Source organism: Cyclopterus lumpus, chromosome 4 (genome assembly GCF_009769545.1).
Source record: "Cyclopterus lumpus isolate fCycLum1 chromosome 4, fCycLum1.pri, whole genome shotgun sequence".
Lineage (NCBI taxonomy): Eukaryota > Metazoa > Chordata > Actinopteri > Perciformes > Cyclopteridae > Cyclopterus > Cyclopterus lumpus.
The window spans coordinates 20032029-20045828 of NC_046969.1; the positions used below are offsets into that span (position 1 = coordinate 20032029).

At 42.6% G+C, this 13800-nt stretch overlaps 1 protein-coding gene across 1 annotated transcript; it reads right to left on the reverse strand.

The window, feature by feature from the left end:
• Positions 1-108: 108 nt before the first annotated feature.
• Positions 109-4644, reverse strand: LOC117729407 (tropomyosin alpha-1 chain-like). The gene is made up of 3 exons (XM_034530418.1): positions 4344-4644; positions 2630-2755; positions 109-198 (listed from the first exon to the last, which is right to left on the reverse strand). The coding sequence occupies exons 1-3, from the start codon at positions 4455-4457 to the stop codon at positions 109-111; spliced, it is 330 nt and encodes a 109-aa protein (XP_034386309.1). The 5' UTR covers positions 4458-4644.
• Between the last annotated feature and the right edge of the window lie 9156 nt (positions 4645-13800).

Sequence of the window (13800 nt, forward strand, 5' to 3'; positions counted from 1 at the left end):
TTCACACGATCGCTCTTGTGAGCAAACACGCCGGCTGGACGAGCAACTAGGCCAGCGGATCTACGCCCGCTTCGGTTCAGCTCCGGCTCACAATTCAGACCACGCTGTTCACGGTGAAGAAGAAAATCCCTCTCGATCAATCTGCATCTGTTGATTGAGCCTCCCTCTGTCTGATTTGCCCCCTCGCGTCCGGAAAAGCTGGGAGCATTGATTTCATTAGACACAGGAGTGTGGGGCTTTTTGTTTGCCTTAGCTGCATTCCTCACATACCAGAGCCCCCCTCCCTGCTCTCTGCTTTCTCTGCCCGGCCGCCCCCACAGTCCAGTTTCCCCCTAAAACTGTAACTGTTGCCTCTGTGATTGCTGTTATCAATACCTGTATTCAAACTACTGTCCATGGCGCCTCCCTCTCTGGCTCTCGCAACCGTAAGCTTGTGATCTCTCCTAAAGGCCGACTCTCTGTCTGGTTGCTTTCCGCTGACGGTGAGCTGTCATGACCTAAATATCAGCACCGCCAGTCAATGGTGCAGGGACAATTTTTTTCACGAATCACAACCGCTTGCTTGTGGAGGTCTTTGGCTCTCCGTTCTACTTTCCCAGCCCCCCTCCAGGTTTCCCATCGGGCCGCGCTCTCTGTGTGAATTGAGATGTGTAATGACTTGACTGCTGCCTCTAATAAGTGACATGTGCAGCGGCATTCATGGAGGTGGAGCACGGCGGCTTTACGAGCTGGAAATGGTGCTGTGGGTATAGGACATCACTGTGAACATGCTAAACATCTATTTTTAACAAAACGTAGAAGTGGAAGCTACACCTAGTCCGGCTCACTCCACAACCTCAACAACTACTTTTTCCAGGGGCCCACTCGACCCACTTTGCATGTGAGGCTGCTCGGAGCTCTTCAGAGTTCATTTGATCACTGCGTGAGGATCATCCAGCCTCGGTCTCTGTGTCTGTATGTCGGACACTTCCCTTCTCTTTGTTCGTAGTACAACACTGCATTTCCCTGGGATATCCTCCACAAGGCTCAAACAATACCACATCTTGGTGGCAGCTGGCAGGGTTTTTGTTTTCACAAAGCTTCTCCCTGCACGGTTAGCTTCGTAATCTTGTTAGAATCACTGCTTAACTGGTATTGGATCGGTATTTTATCCTTATCTTAAACATAACTGACTCCCTAATATGGACTTTGTCTTATGCTTGAGTTCCCCTCTCTCTCTCTCCCTCTCTCTCTTTCACACACACACACACACACACACACACACACACACACACACTAAAATGCCAGAGCAACCACCACTGACAGATCTACAGCGCTGTGGTTTGCGGTGTTGCCAACCATCTAAAATATGATCTTTCTTCCCAGATTGCAGCTTATTGGCCACAGGAAAACTGACAACTCCAATGTTCCGCTACATTTACTGAAATTAATCATTTGCGTATACAAAAACATCTCATGAATGTGAGAGTTGGTTTGGGTCCGATGAAGAAGTCTCAGTCGTCTTGTTAGGATGATTCTAGATTCATAAAGGATTCAGAGATTTGACTTTAAGCAAAAGTAACACAAGTAGTGTAAAAATACTCTATTACAGGTACAATTTGAGCATTAAACGGTTTACTTAAAAAGGATATCCAGTGTTGGGGAGTACTAAATGTAAAGAAAAAAACAGAATTTGATAAATGGCTTTAAGCGTCACTTGAGGCAAAATACTAAAAAGGATTGTTGTATAACTGGATTACTATTACTGATGCAATAATGTATAATCAGCATATTACTGTAGCTGGGAGATTTAACCACGTTATGTACTGTTGGGTAGTTTAATCGATAAAACATAAAAACATCATATCTTATAAGCTGACCACATGTGTTCAGTAAAAAAGTGTAATATTTCCTTTTGAAATATAGATGTAGGCAGTAGCATGGAATAGTAAAGTACAAGTACGTCAAATAGCTGTAAGTGTGCTTGTATTCCAACATCTACAACATATGAGATGTAAAGTGTGTCTGTAGTGATAATCAAATGACATATAACAGTAAAAAGCAACACACAAAAAGCAACAACTAATATTTCTGTCATGCGGTTTTCATTATAGCAAAGTCTGCATGTACAGTACATAAACTACTAAATCTACATAAACAGAAAAACAGGAAGTTTGTCTGTTAACCTTTCTGCTCTTGGTTCAGTAAGAACACACAGACACCTGGAACCGTGTGTGTGTGTGTGCGTGTGTGTGTGTGTGTGAGGGGATTACGGTTACAGTTTATCTATGTGCTCATCTTTCAGGAGTGGCTGGACAGGAATGTGACAGTCTCTGAAGTGCTCCAAACCATTCACTGTGGATCAAAGTAAACCCACAGCTGGTGCTGGCTTAGAACCATCCAGCTGTGGAAAGATGGGCTCAGCGGTGCCATGGTAACGTGAGCGTCTGTCAAAGTCAGAAAAAGCTAATAATGGCAGAAGCCTCTTGTTAATATTTATTCTTGCTAAGGAATTAATAGGTCAGTATCATTATTAGTATTATTAAATGAATGGCATTTCACATTTTCACTCAAGTGAAGTGAAACTCAGTTGACCCTGACCTCCCTGTGTGTGCGTGTGCACAGTATGAGTGTGTGACCCTTCACTCACGTCTGCCGCTGTCTTCTCAGACAGTTCCAGTTTCTCCTGAGCATCTTTCAGGCCCTCTGAGAATTTGTCCAGTTCGTCCTCTGTCTGCTTCATCTTCTTCTGGAGGTCCATCAGCTCATCCTCCAGCTACAACAGGAGAGGCTGTTAGTCCAGTTCAGTACACCTTCTCAGCTCAGTGTGTCTTTATCCAAATTCTACTCTTTTCCTTTGTTATCCAACCCCATTCACAACTCTCCCCCTCCCCAAAATGTCCCCAATTAAAACAGCCTGTTGATATGACATTTATACTGGGCCTAAATAACGATTCAGTCTAATGGGACATCATTAGACCAATGTGTTTGAATTCAGTAGGAAAGCAGCAGCGGCTGATTTGAGAGTCAACTTGTGTTTTTTTAAATTATGTTTGGTAACATTTAAATTGTAATGGTTTACTATCAGTCTCAAATGACATAACCAGGTATGCAAAGCCAAATTCTTTCTCTCTCTCTCTCTCTCTCACTCTCTCCAACACACACATGTACACACTCACAGGGTTAAGTGTTCCCCCCAACCAGCCCCCTCCTCTGAAGGACCCATGAAGTACTTCAGATAATCCTACTGAATTCCACACTCATTCTCTCCTGGTGTCTAAAAATACAGCTGTTATCAGTGAGAACACACAGACGCCCGGGACTATGGGCCTAATAAGTCTGTGTGTGTTCGATGTCCCATATGTGTGTCCGCCTGTGTCCATTTGAAAGATTCTCATGTGTGTGTGTTGTCTCCTGTGTTGGATACACCTGTCAAAAAAAAAGCTTTATAGCACACAGACGCTCCGTAAACTCTCTTAAAAATGGTCCCGGAGGGAGCTGGACTCACTTTTTCCTCTCAAGAGACCAAATCCTGATTCTGGGTGGTCTCATCACCTGAAGTGGCCAAAACCACCATACGGGGGATTTAATGAGCTTACTTTCAGCCTCACTGTAAACAGCATTAATAGTGACCTATTTGTGTTACATTTAGTTCCTACGGATTTCTGTCAGTATATCTGTTTGGGTGGTTGTGGTGACTGAGTTTTTTTTTTTTTTTACCCATAAGCAACTGCAAAGAAATCAGCCCTGGTTATCAAAAGTATGTGTTTCTATTTTGGGATGTGTGGATGTGTTCTTCATATTAGGTGATGCATTTTAGCTGGAAATGATGGACATGATTACGTAACAGAAAATGGAAACTTCATGGTTCTGAAAGCTTATGGCAGTGCTGCCTGGCCTTTTAAAGAGGTATTTGGGTTTCCACAACCTACAAAACCATTTTGAATCCAGTCTCTGAGCAATGACAACAAAAATGGGTTATTTTCAAATATCTTTTAGGTGTGATACGGCGATAAAACAGTAATTTAGCTGTGAGGAATAGAGTATAGAAAAACGTGAAATGTGTTTACAGAAAATTCCATTGAAGGATTGTCTGGTATGATGAGTAGTTAAAGAACAGGATAAAAGAAGACAGTCTTAAGGGAAAACCTGAAGTATGCAATGCCAGGTCTGAAGCACTTCATTTTTACAAATAGGTTTTGCAGTTCATCAACCAAAAGCAAAAAGATGAACATTATTATAAGATTCAATTATTCCTTTGCTTGTTGGCAGGTATCCTAATCCATAACTGTAATGGTAATATTTCATTAAAACAGCATCCCTGACCCTTGCGTCACTTTTTGTATGTCCTCTTTCATTCCCACCTGCTTGCACTTTTCCTCTGCTGCCTTCTTGTCCGTCTCTGCCTGCTCGGCCCGGTCTATGGCGTTCTCCTTGTCCAGCTTCAGCATCTGCATCTTCTTCTTGATGGCCTCCATGGTGGCTGCTTGGGTGGATTTCCCTCTCTGAGATGGGAAAACGCAGCTTCAAAAAGCTCTGATCTCCGGTTGTGTTGCGATTCTGTCTTACGTGCAGTGTTGGAGAGAGCTGGAGTCCAACAAGGCGGCAGAGAACGAGAGAAAGAGAGAGAGAGACAGAAGGGGGGAGAAAGTAGGAAGGAGGCAGAAAGAGCTGTGAGGCAGATGGAGAGTTGAGCCCTATATGGGTAGTTATTTAAACTGCGAGAGAACCTGCCTCCAGTCTCTGATCACCCCCTCCTGCCATGGAGGGGGTGATCCAGCCATGATCTCACCCCTCCCTCCCTCGTTTCATCCTTTCTCTCCATCCTCTCCATCCATCTCTCCTTCACTCACCACTCTGCTTCCACTCCCTGACTATCACTCTCTCGGACACATACTCCACCCTATCAAACCACCCGTCCAAGGTCTTCCTAAGGATTGGTCTTGCTTCTTCACAACGTGGTTGATCTCCTTATTTGGGTTGTTGTGTTTTCAGTGAGAGCGGCAGTTCAGACCGGAGAGAAACGCAGGTCCTGTGTCCACATTTAACCTGTCAATGGATAAAGAGTCGGCTGGCACAAAGCGTCTCACACTCAGGGCCTTTAACAGTGTGTATATTAGAGGATGAGAGAGGGAGAGAGTACAATGCAAAGTAGAGGGAGGGAGAGTTTGAGAGATAACAGAGGGAGAAAGAGTTTCCTTGCTGTAAACACTAATAATAATAATATTTCGGCATTAAAGCTGAAGGTGTGGCCCTGCCAAAGTCCACTGTTATGTCAAGTAAATCTACCTGTACAGAGATTAGTTTGTTTCGCTACGTTGAAGCACGCTGTGAAGCAGTGCGATGGTACACACTTTCACATCCTCCAAAAGTTTGCCTCTGTCATGGTACCACTGAGCTGTTTGGGCTTTATGACAACGTGATGAAATTCAGACCGCTCCTGTTTGGTTATTTCAAATGTAATCATCATCATGGGCAGCAGGGGAGGAAAAACTTGTGAGAGGTTGTGAAACACAGTCTGAAATTTGAGCCCTGAGCTCTGTGCACATACTATTTGAGTTGGATGAGTGAGGGATGAAAAGCAGACTGAGAATCAGAGTTTATGTGAACAATGGAGACCAGTGTCCACGGTTGCTCACATTCACAGAGAGAATATGCAGAGAAATGGATGGTCCTTAAAGGAGGAGATCCATTGTTATGAATACATGCCCACAAGTACAGAGAGACACACTTATTCCCAGGACTGGCTCGCACCATGCTACTGTAAATCGGTCACTAACTTCGTATGACCTACTAGCTCATTTCAAAGGAGAGAATTTCACCATTAAAACTGAAGAAACGTCTTAATCGGTAATCGGTAACACCAACAGTTGCAATAAGCTAAACATCTGGAGCTTCATTCAATTAGCATTACTTCCTTTACTCTTCAATAAACAGGTCATAGTTAGCAAGCTAACATTAGCTCTGTTTTAGTTGTGCTATGTGACAGTTAACCTGGCAGTTCCAACTCTCAATGTTAAAATAAGTGTGTGTGTGTGTGTGTGTGTGTGTGTGTGTGTGTGTGTGTGTGTGTGTGTGTGTGTGTGTGTGGTACAACCGCTTCTAGTTCAGTGACACATAAATATTAACTTCACAAAACTTATGTTGTAAGGCCAAGTTTGAACCTATAATCAGGAAGTTTGCCTGGCTACAAAAACATAGAGGCCTAATCTTTCAGCTATGTGCAATTACTCACCCCAATAAGCCCTTAAAAAGGGTTTGTCACATCCTGATTGGCCAAGAGAGGAAAGGCCCCAAGCTGCTCTCAATTCTTAATTCTTACACCCCCAAGCCCTTGGCAAAGGGAAATGGCAGAGCAACGAATGAGGGATTACCTCACCAGTCTCACCAAGTAAAAAATAAAGGTCATTGCTCAGATAGCTGGTAAACCAACTGTCTGTGTGGGACTGACACGAAGAAACAGTTTTAGTATACTGAGGATGTATGTAACAAGTAGTGCATCACAGACACTTTACAACTTCTCCCATTATACTATACCAGTGGTGTGATTTGTAGTTCTGCTCACTCATTTAATTGCATTCATAAAGATATATGCATGAAATGGCCTTCACACTTGGCGGATATATTGCTGAGGACCCAATAAAATGCCCTATGTAGCGTATTGGGCGGGGACTCCTATTGACAGGCGTTGACTTAATTTAGGTCATAAAATGTCTGTGTGAACTTTTGCACCAAAGCATATACTCTAGTCGTGTTGAGGGACACAAGTGTCATCGCAGGTGTATCGCTTATAGGACCCAAGGAAGTGCTGTGGGGAGTAGTTTGCATGAGCGGATCTCCGGAAAGCTGCAAGTAGCAATACTGGGGTCAAGCAGTCCGCCCGTTCCAAACGCTCATGCGAAAGGTCTACCTTGAGGGCTTTCTGCCAGGAATCTTTTAAGACAACAAACCTTCTTGGTAAGGTTTAGGAAAAGATTATGGTTTGGGCTCAAATAAACCCTCTCTGGCAGAAAGCCCTGGAGGCAAACTTCTTCCATGTGTGTTCAGGCCCATTCAGTTCAGTTTTGAGCAAAATGCCAGTGCATCATATCATCAACACCTACAATAAATCCATATTTGTTCTCATTCTAAGACATATGTTTTTAAGTATTACAGGCTTTACTGATACAGATGCAAAGAGTGTATTGCATAACATGGTATTGTTCACAAAGATCAGTTATGACTAGTGGATGGCAGACCTTTTCACTACCTCTAATTCCCACTTCAATCCATCATACAACTCGGGTTTTGATTTAAAGCATCTGCTCTCTTTGCCCTCAATGCATTCAGAAAGAAAAGCCTGAATGAAGTAAATGGACAATATCTTAAAGACATTTCTCAATAAGGTTGTATTAGGAGTAAATGTGTTGTACAGTGCAAAGACAAATCCTGCTGAAACTGCACAGTTTTCAGCCACTGATGTGAGTTACAGTCCCTCCTTCTGTGGAGCAGGTGAGAGCGCATTAAAAAAAATACACGAAGAGAGAAATATCACATAATCATCCATCTAGCTACACTTTTCTGGTCAGGCGATCTGCACAGAACAACATAATCAACTGTTGCTTGGTCTCTGGCAGCATCTCAAGGCTTTGTTGTTGCTTGCCTTCTGGAGGCTGTTGTGGCTTCAACCTGCTTCACAGTGCAAACAGAACAATGCCTTCAAGGTAGTGTGACACACAATCATCATTCAAAGAGTTGTGTACGGTTTTGTACAGTTTCAGGTAGGAATGAACTAAACCGCAGCAATGGATTGTTTTGCCTACAAATATTAAATCCGATTCATACATTTGGATGAAACTGGCTGAGGCTGCTTCATGTCAGATTGTTTTCAAATTTCATAGCGATCCATTTCATATTTATCATTACAATTGCCTCAAAAGCAAAGAGGTCAACTTCATAGTTGGGCTTGAGGAAAAATCAGGGGTAAATCATTCGGTTTCCTTCTCTGGGGACCAGGAAATGAACAAAATGTCATGGCATGAATGCATCCAATAGTCTGGACCAAAATGGGGGAGCGATCAACATACAGACCAACACTGTCATCCCTAAACAGAAAAACTAAAAGAATGTCTGGGTGTAACATTATTAACCTCTTCATTTTATGGACACAATTGCATCACAACATGAACACAAGTGAAGTGTCCTCTGTGCATGTTTTACAGCACGGGATGTAAAATAGTGGTTTCTTAATAGTGATCCCAGTGGGATTCTATTAAACCTGTTAAATCTGTTGCCAGTGAAGCATCCCCTCTGTCCTGAATGTGAGCAGCAGTCTCCTGCTCTGATTTGTGAGTCTGCAGCTGGAGGTCTCCTGCACACAGTTCCACCCAGCCGCTCACTGAGTAGTTCAAGAGCCTAATTTAGTGTCTCCAATATCCTCTCCTGATGTTCCAAGCATGCTTTCTCCAACCTACTCTGCCACAGAAATGCTGCGGAGGGGCCAAGAAGACAAAGATATTTGGGAAATGAATGTTAAGCCAAATAAAGTTTATGCTTTGGATTCATGATGGAAAATGCATCATATTTGAGAGGATGAGGAAGGGGCAGAGCTGGAGAACTCTCTGGACTGGTGTCCTGAAAGCTAAATAGAAAACCATCATGGTTTTAGCACAATTGAAGATCCTGAGGCCCTCTTTGTGTGGGTGCATGAGTGAACTCCTATGTCCTCGGGGCAGAAAATATACGTCGTTACTCACCTAGACAGCACACTACCTGGACACTGGTGACACACATTTCACAGCTGTTTGGATCATAGCGAACCAATCAGAAGTGAGATTGCATGTCTGAACACTTTGTTCAGGGCAAGTACAGTGATGTCATAAAGTGATGTCAGAGGGCGCACTGTTTCACAATGTCTCTTACGTCTCCTCATAATCATATCATCAGAAAATGTGCATCTGTGCAATGAAGTGAATGAAATGTCCTCATCAATGTGTTGTTGTGCACTATTTAAATGTGAATCTTAGTCAAAAGAGCCAGTTTGTCAGGTTTTTGATTGGTCTTAATTATTTTTCTTCCACCGCTCATGAGTTTATAATCAATGCACAATAAGTCAGCGTGCTGACAAAGAAGTGCTGTTGGGACACCTGGAGACCAAAACCTGAAGATCAGGTTGAGATGGTGAGAATTTAATCACGGAGCATAAACAGGAATCTGAATGCAGTAAGTCATGTGGAGTGGGGAGATCAGAAAGCATCACGTATTTTGCTGCATGCCTCTTTACTTGATTACAAATACGCTGTGACCTAAATTGAGTCGCAGGTCTGATGGATCCCATTTTACGATTTTTGTTTGAGTGACCCTGAAACAACCATGTTTGTGAAATATATGGTCTCGTTTAGTCTTGTAACATTTACCCAATCATGGAGATCAATGAAAGTGTTTTTTTACACAATATACTATGACAAACTATCTGTGAATGTCTGATTATGCAACTACTTCCTCTGAATAACACAAGTGGGACCTTTCAAGACTCATTCACGAATGACATCAAATAGGCATTGTTCAACAAAAACATTTTTAAACCATACAATAGTTCAAATATTACAATCTATTCTCACAAATCTATAACTCTTTAGCTCTGGGAACATAAAGGGGGTCCCCATAAAGGGGTTCTTGGCTGAAAAATAATAATAATTGAGAACCACTACGCTACATTGCCTGCTATGTAATTCTGGTGGGTATTACTAAATCTTTTTCACTTAATTTTACTCTTGCTTTTATTTGAATTTAAAGTGAGACAGACAGAACAAGAAACCTGCTGATAGAATACCTCTGAAAAGGAAGCTGGGTTTGTAGTCGCAGACAAAAATAAATAGATAGAGAAAGTCAGACTGGGTACATTATGTGATAGTTATGACTTCATGCTGACATGGTGGTGACACACCAGCAGCTGTAGCTCTGGCCTCCAGTTCACCAGTGCAGATTGGGCTTCAGCACTGACCTTATAAGGACATTGCCCCTCTTACTTTTCACTATCTGACTGACTGACAACTGACAAGCCGGCTGTTGAGGCAGAGGATGCAGGGAAGTGAGGCTTTCGCTCAGAGGCTTCAACCTCAAATGATCTGCAGTCCCATAAAGTTGCGTTCATTATCACCACTGCACACCCTGAATCGTAATGCATTTCACTTTCTTCCTGTCTCCTCCCACACTTTAATTCCTGACACTCTTTTCCTCTCTTTCTCACTTCCGTCTCTTGCCTGTTGTCTTCCCTCTTTGTCCCTCTCATTACCGAATGTTCCTGCTTGACCGTGTGTTCACCTCCTGTTAAGTAAGGAGGTCAGCGTGGACAGCACACACACACACACACACACACACACACACACACACACACACAAACACAAACTCATACACACACATCTGGCTGTAGCTGGATTTCACCACTTCGCTGGGAGTGTAAGAAGTGTGTGTGTGTGTGTGTGTGTGTGTGTGTGTGTGTGTGTGTGTGTTTAAGTGGGAGTGGGAGTGACAAAAGCCGTCAGGGTGAGAGAGGATGAGGATGGGCCAGGCCTCCAGCTCCAGAGTCAGTGAGGGGAAAGCCCTCCCACAGGAAACCAGCGCTCCACTCCACATGGCCTTTTAAGGTAAAAAACTCCCCAAAAACCTTCTCACTGGGGAATAGGGCGAAGATATAGTCACATTTAAAGCTACAGAGAGAGCAGTGGAAAGCAGGATGGAAGCCTGTGAGTAGAGACAGACTTTATGAAAAGTTAAACAGAACAAAAATTAAAAAAATTTTAAATAAAACAGAACTTTCTTTCATTTTGTAATGGAATTTTACATAATGAATGCAGTCATTTACATGTAATGTGGTTGGCTATAACTCACATTTTCATAACCTTTCACTATCAGATAATTTATGACCGAAGGCACATTTTAGTTCTGGTCATGGCTGAATCTTTATGGCAAAGCCGGTGACCTGCTGCATGAGAAACATCCAGTGAGTCAAATTAAGTGGAGAGGAGTGTGGGAAACAGACCCCATGCATTTCCTCCACATGGGAAAATTATCTGCAATTTAAAGCAACTGTAAACAAAAGATGTGTATGCACAAAAGCCATGAGTGGAAATTGTTGTGTATTATCAAGAGAATTGCACAAGGTTTTTGTCTTTTGGTTCATTACAATCAGCATAAGTGTTAGTTTTATACAGTTTGAGCACATGACATGACTGTATTGTTGATTTAATTGCCACTGCTGTGTTACCAAAAGATGTAATTATGTAGAACCATTCACATGTAATGCCAGGAAGCTTTCATATCTCTCGTGACCTGTTCCGTGACATCTATAACACTCCTGATGTTGTTTTTGCGGACAAAGGCCAGAGAGAAGTTTCAGCAGCATGGCTGTAGTGAAGGCGACGTCGGTCTGAAGTCCAGACTGATACATCTCAACTACTGTTTGATGGCTTTTCATGTATTTTTGAGCAGTCGATCATGGTTCTCAGTGTGTGAAGCCTACTGCCTGTGGTGATTCACTGACCTCTCCTCAGACATTCACGACCCCCTGAGGATGAGATGACGTGAGGCACAGCGTTGGCCAATCATGTACTTGTACACATTCCTGGTGCATTACTTTATAACGTGAATGGCGTCGGCTGTTTACATCGCAATTGCTGCTGCTGCAAAAAAAGAGAAACTAACTGCCACTGTGATAATTTTCCAGTTGTAAAATCTTGAGCATTATAAACCTCTGTGCGTCTGCGAATGCTTTAAATTCATCGGTATGTTACTCAAAGTGAACCTCCTAGATCGGATTTCATGTCTCACCGGTGCCTGAAGAAACACTTCGCCACCAGGTCCATACCTTGTTTCAACACCGGGCTGAATGTGTATTAGAGATAATGAAGCTGTTCTCATGGCCATTTTTGTTTTCGTTGACGGGTTACGATTGGCAGGTTGACACAGAAAGAAGAGCGGGGCCGCTGGTAAAAGTTGGTAATCTCTGTAAATATTTGAATAAAAAACCGGCCTCTGGTAATTGTTGGATTGAAATAAGACCTGTGTGTGTTTCCCCGACAGACTTCATTGTGCGCCCTAACGAGGGCATGGCAACATGTTAAGTCAACCCTCAGTTCCCTTTATTGGCTTCGCCACCACCAAACACTGTGTGTGTGTGTGTGTGTGTGTGTGTGTGTGTGTGTGTGTGTGTGTGTGTGTGTGTGTGTGCGTGTGTCCTTGCATTGGTGGTGCATCATCTTGCCTGTTCTTATCTGGCCCAACATTTGCCTCTTTTGACATTGCTCACAGAGGATGTGTAAATAAAGATCCCTGTGGTTGAATGGCTGTAATGAGAGCCTGTCTTACACCAGTTATTCACATTGTTTATCACCTCATCACACTCATTCATGCGAGAGGGGCTGACAGAAAGAGAGGAAGGAGAGGAGGGTAAATATACAGTAGACAGAGGGGTGGAGAAAAGTGAAATAAATGGAAAATACATATCTTACTTGACACCTGGTATGATGAAATGGAAAAGGAAGCCTATTAAAAACTGTAATAATATTGTATTCTGAATTACCTCAGATCTCATTATAACTCAATACATATGTTTCTCTGTAGCTTCACCACAAAATGTGCATGTTATAATAAGGGATCAAACACACGTTTATATAATGCCTAAGCCATGATGATTTACTCCATTAAACCTGTAGTATGTTCTGTATCATGAAGTTATGTTGCTCACTATTGAGAAATCATCAGGTCACTATGAGTTCATTTGATTTGTAAATACCTAATGGATCATCAATTAATGAATGTTAACTTGCACTAACACATAATATGGCCAGAAAAGGTGGTATGGCAAATTTTTTTCTTTTGGTTTTAAAAATTCCCAAGAAATGTAACACAGATTGATCTAACAAATGATCTGATGAATTCTATATTAAGTCCCCTTTTAGCTCTGTTTTGATCTTCACCAACTCCTGAAGAAAATCTCTTTCTTTAGCTGCTAATAGCTCCACTATCTTCACCAGCCTGTCACTAGCATGCTAACTGTATCTGCTGTTTGGTGCTTTTCACAACAAAAAAATAAACTGCTGCCCGCTGTGGCTGGAGAGCAGACCGTAAAGCTGAGGGCCGTAAAAACCAAAACAATTAGCTAAAACAGGCTATAAAGCTCCATAGAGCTGGGGGGAACTGCAGAGTTGGGTAATAATTATCTGTCGGTTTGTCACTGCGAGCCACCCTTTCACACCATACACATTGACCCATTGTTCATATAAAAACATTGATTAGTGCCGCTTTAAAAGCAAATTACATGCCACAAACTCCATAAGATTGTGCATAAGAAATATGCCTCTTTGAATGTACTTTATGTACACGGTGTTAAAATAGACCTCATGTCTTTCTAAAAGGGGAGTATCCAAGGACAAAGCTGTTAGCAGTTTAACAAAGCAACAAGGTTATCTGGGTGCCACACTTCAGGGCCCATTGCAGGAAGAATGCATGACGTTATCCTGCAACCGTTCTTCTGATAGCTGCCAGCAGAGCCCGGCTATGTGAACCCAGACGCGCTACCGCTGCCAACATGGTCATTAGAGGTCAAAGGTCACTGTATGAGTGATCGACACCCTTCCTGGATTAGAAATGAAACGAAAAGGAAGCCGAGCAGAACAAAGTGACGACTGTGTGAGAACGCTGCTGTTAAATCTCACATGAAATGGATCAAATCAAACAGCTGTTCTGTTAGTTGTAATCAAGCTCCTTTTCCAGACACCAGTCTTACTGTAACTGCCTCTTGGCTGAACTTCACTCTCTCATACACCAGCACCTCATCCAAAA

What these genes read in the sequence shown, in the direction of transcription:
- LOC117729407 (XM_034530418.1), bottom strand. Translation starts at nt 4,457, where the DNA reads ATGGAGGCCATCAAGAAGAAGATGCAGATGCTGAAGCTGGACAAGGAG. An exon ending in CAGAGGAAAAGTGCAAGCAG is followed by an intron (nt 2,756 to 4,343) that starts GTGGGAATGAAA and finishes CTCCTGTTGTAG; the next exon opens with CTGGAGGATGAGCTGATGGA. An exon ending in CTGAGAAGACAGCGGCAGAC is followed by an intron (nt 199 to 2,629) that starts GTGAGTGAAGGG and finishes CAATGCTCCCAG; the next exon opens with CTTTTCCGGACGCGAGGGGG.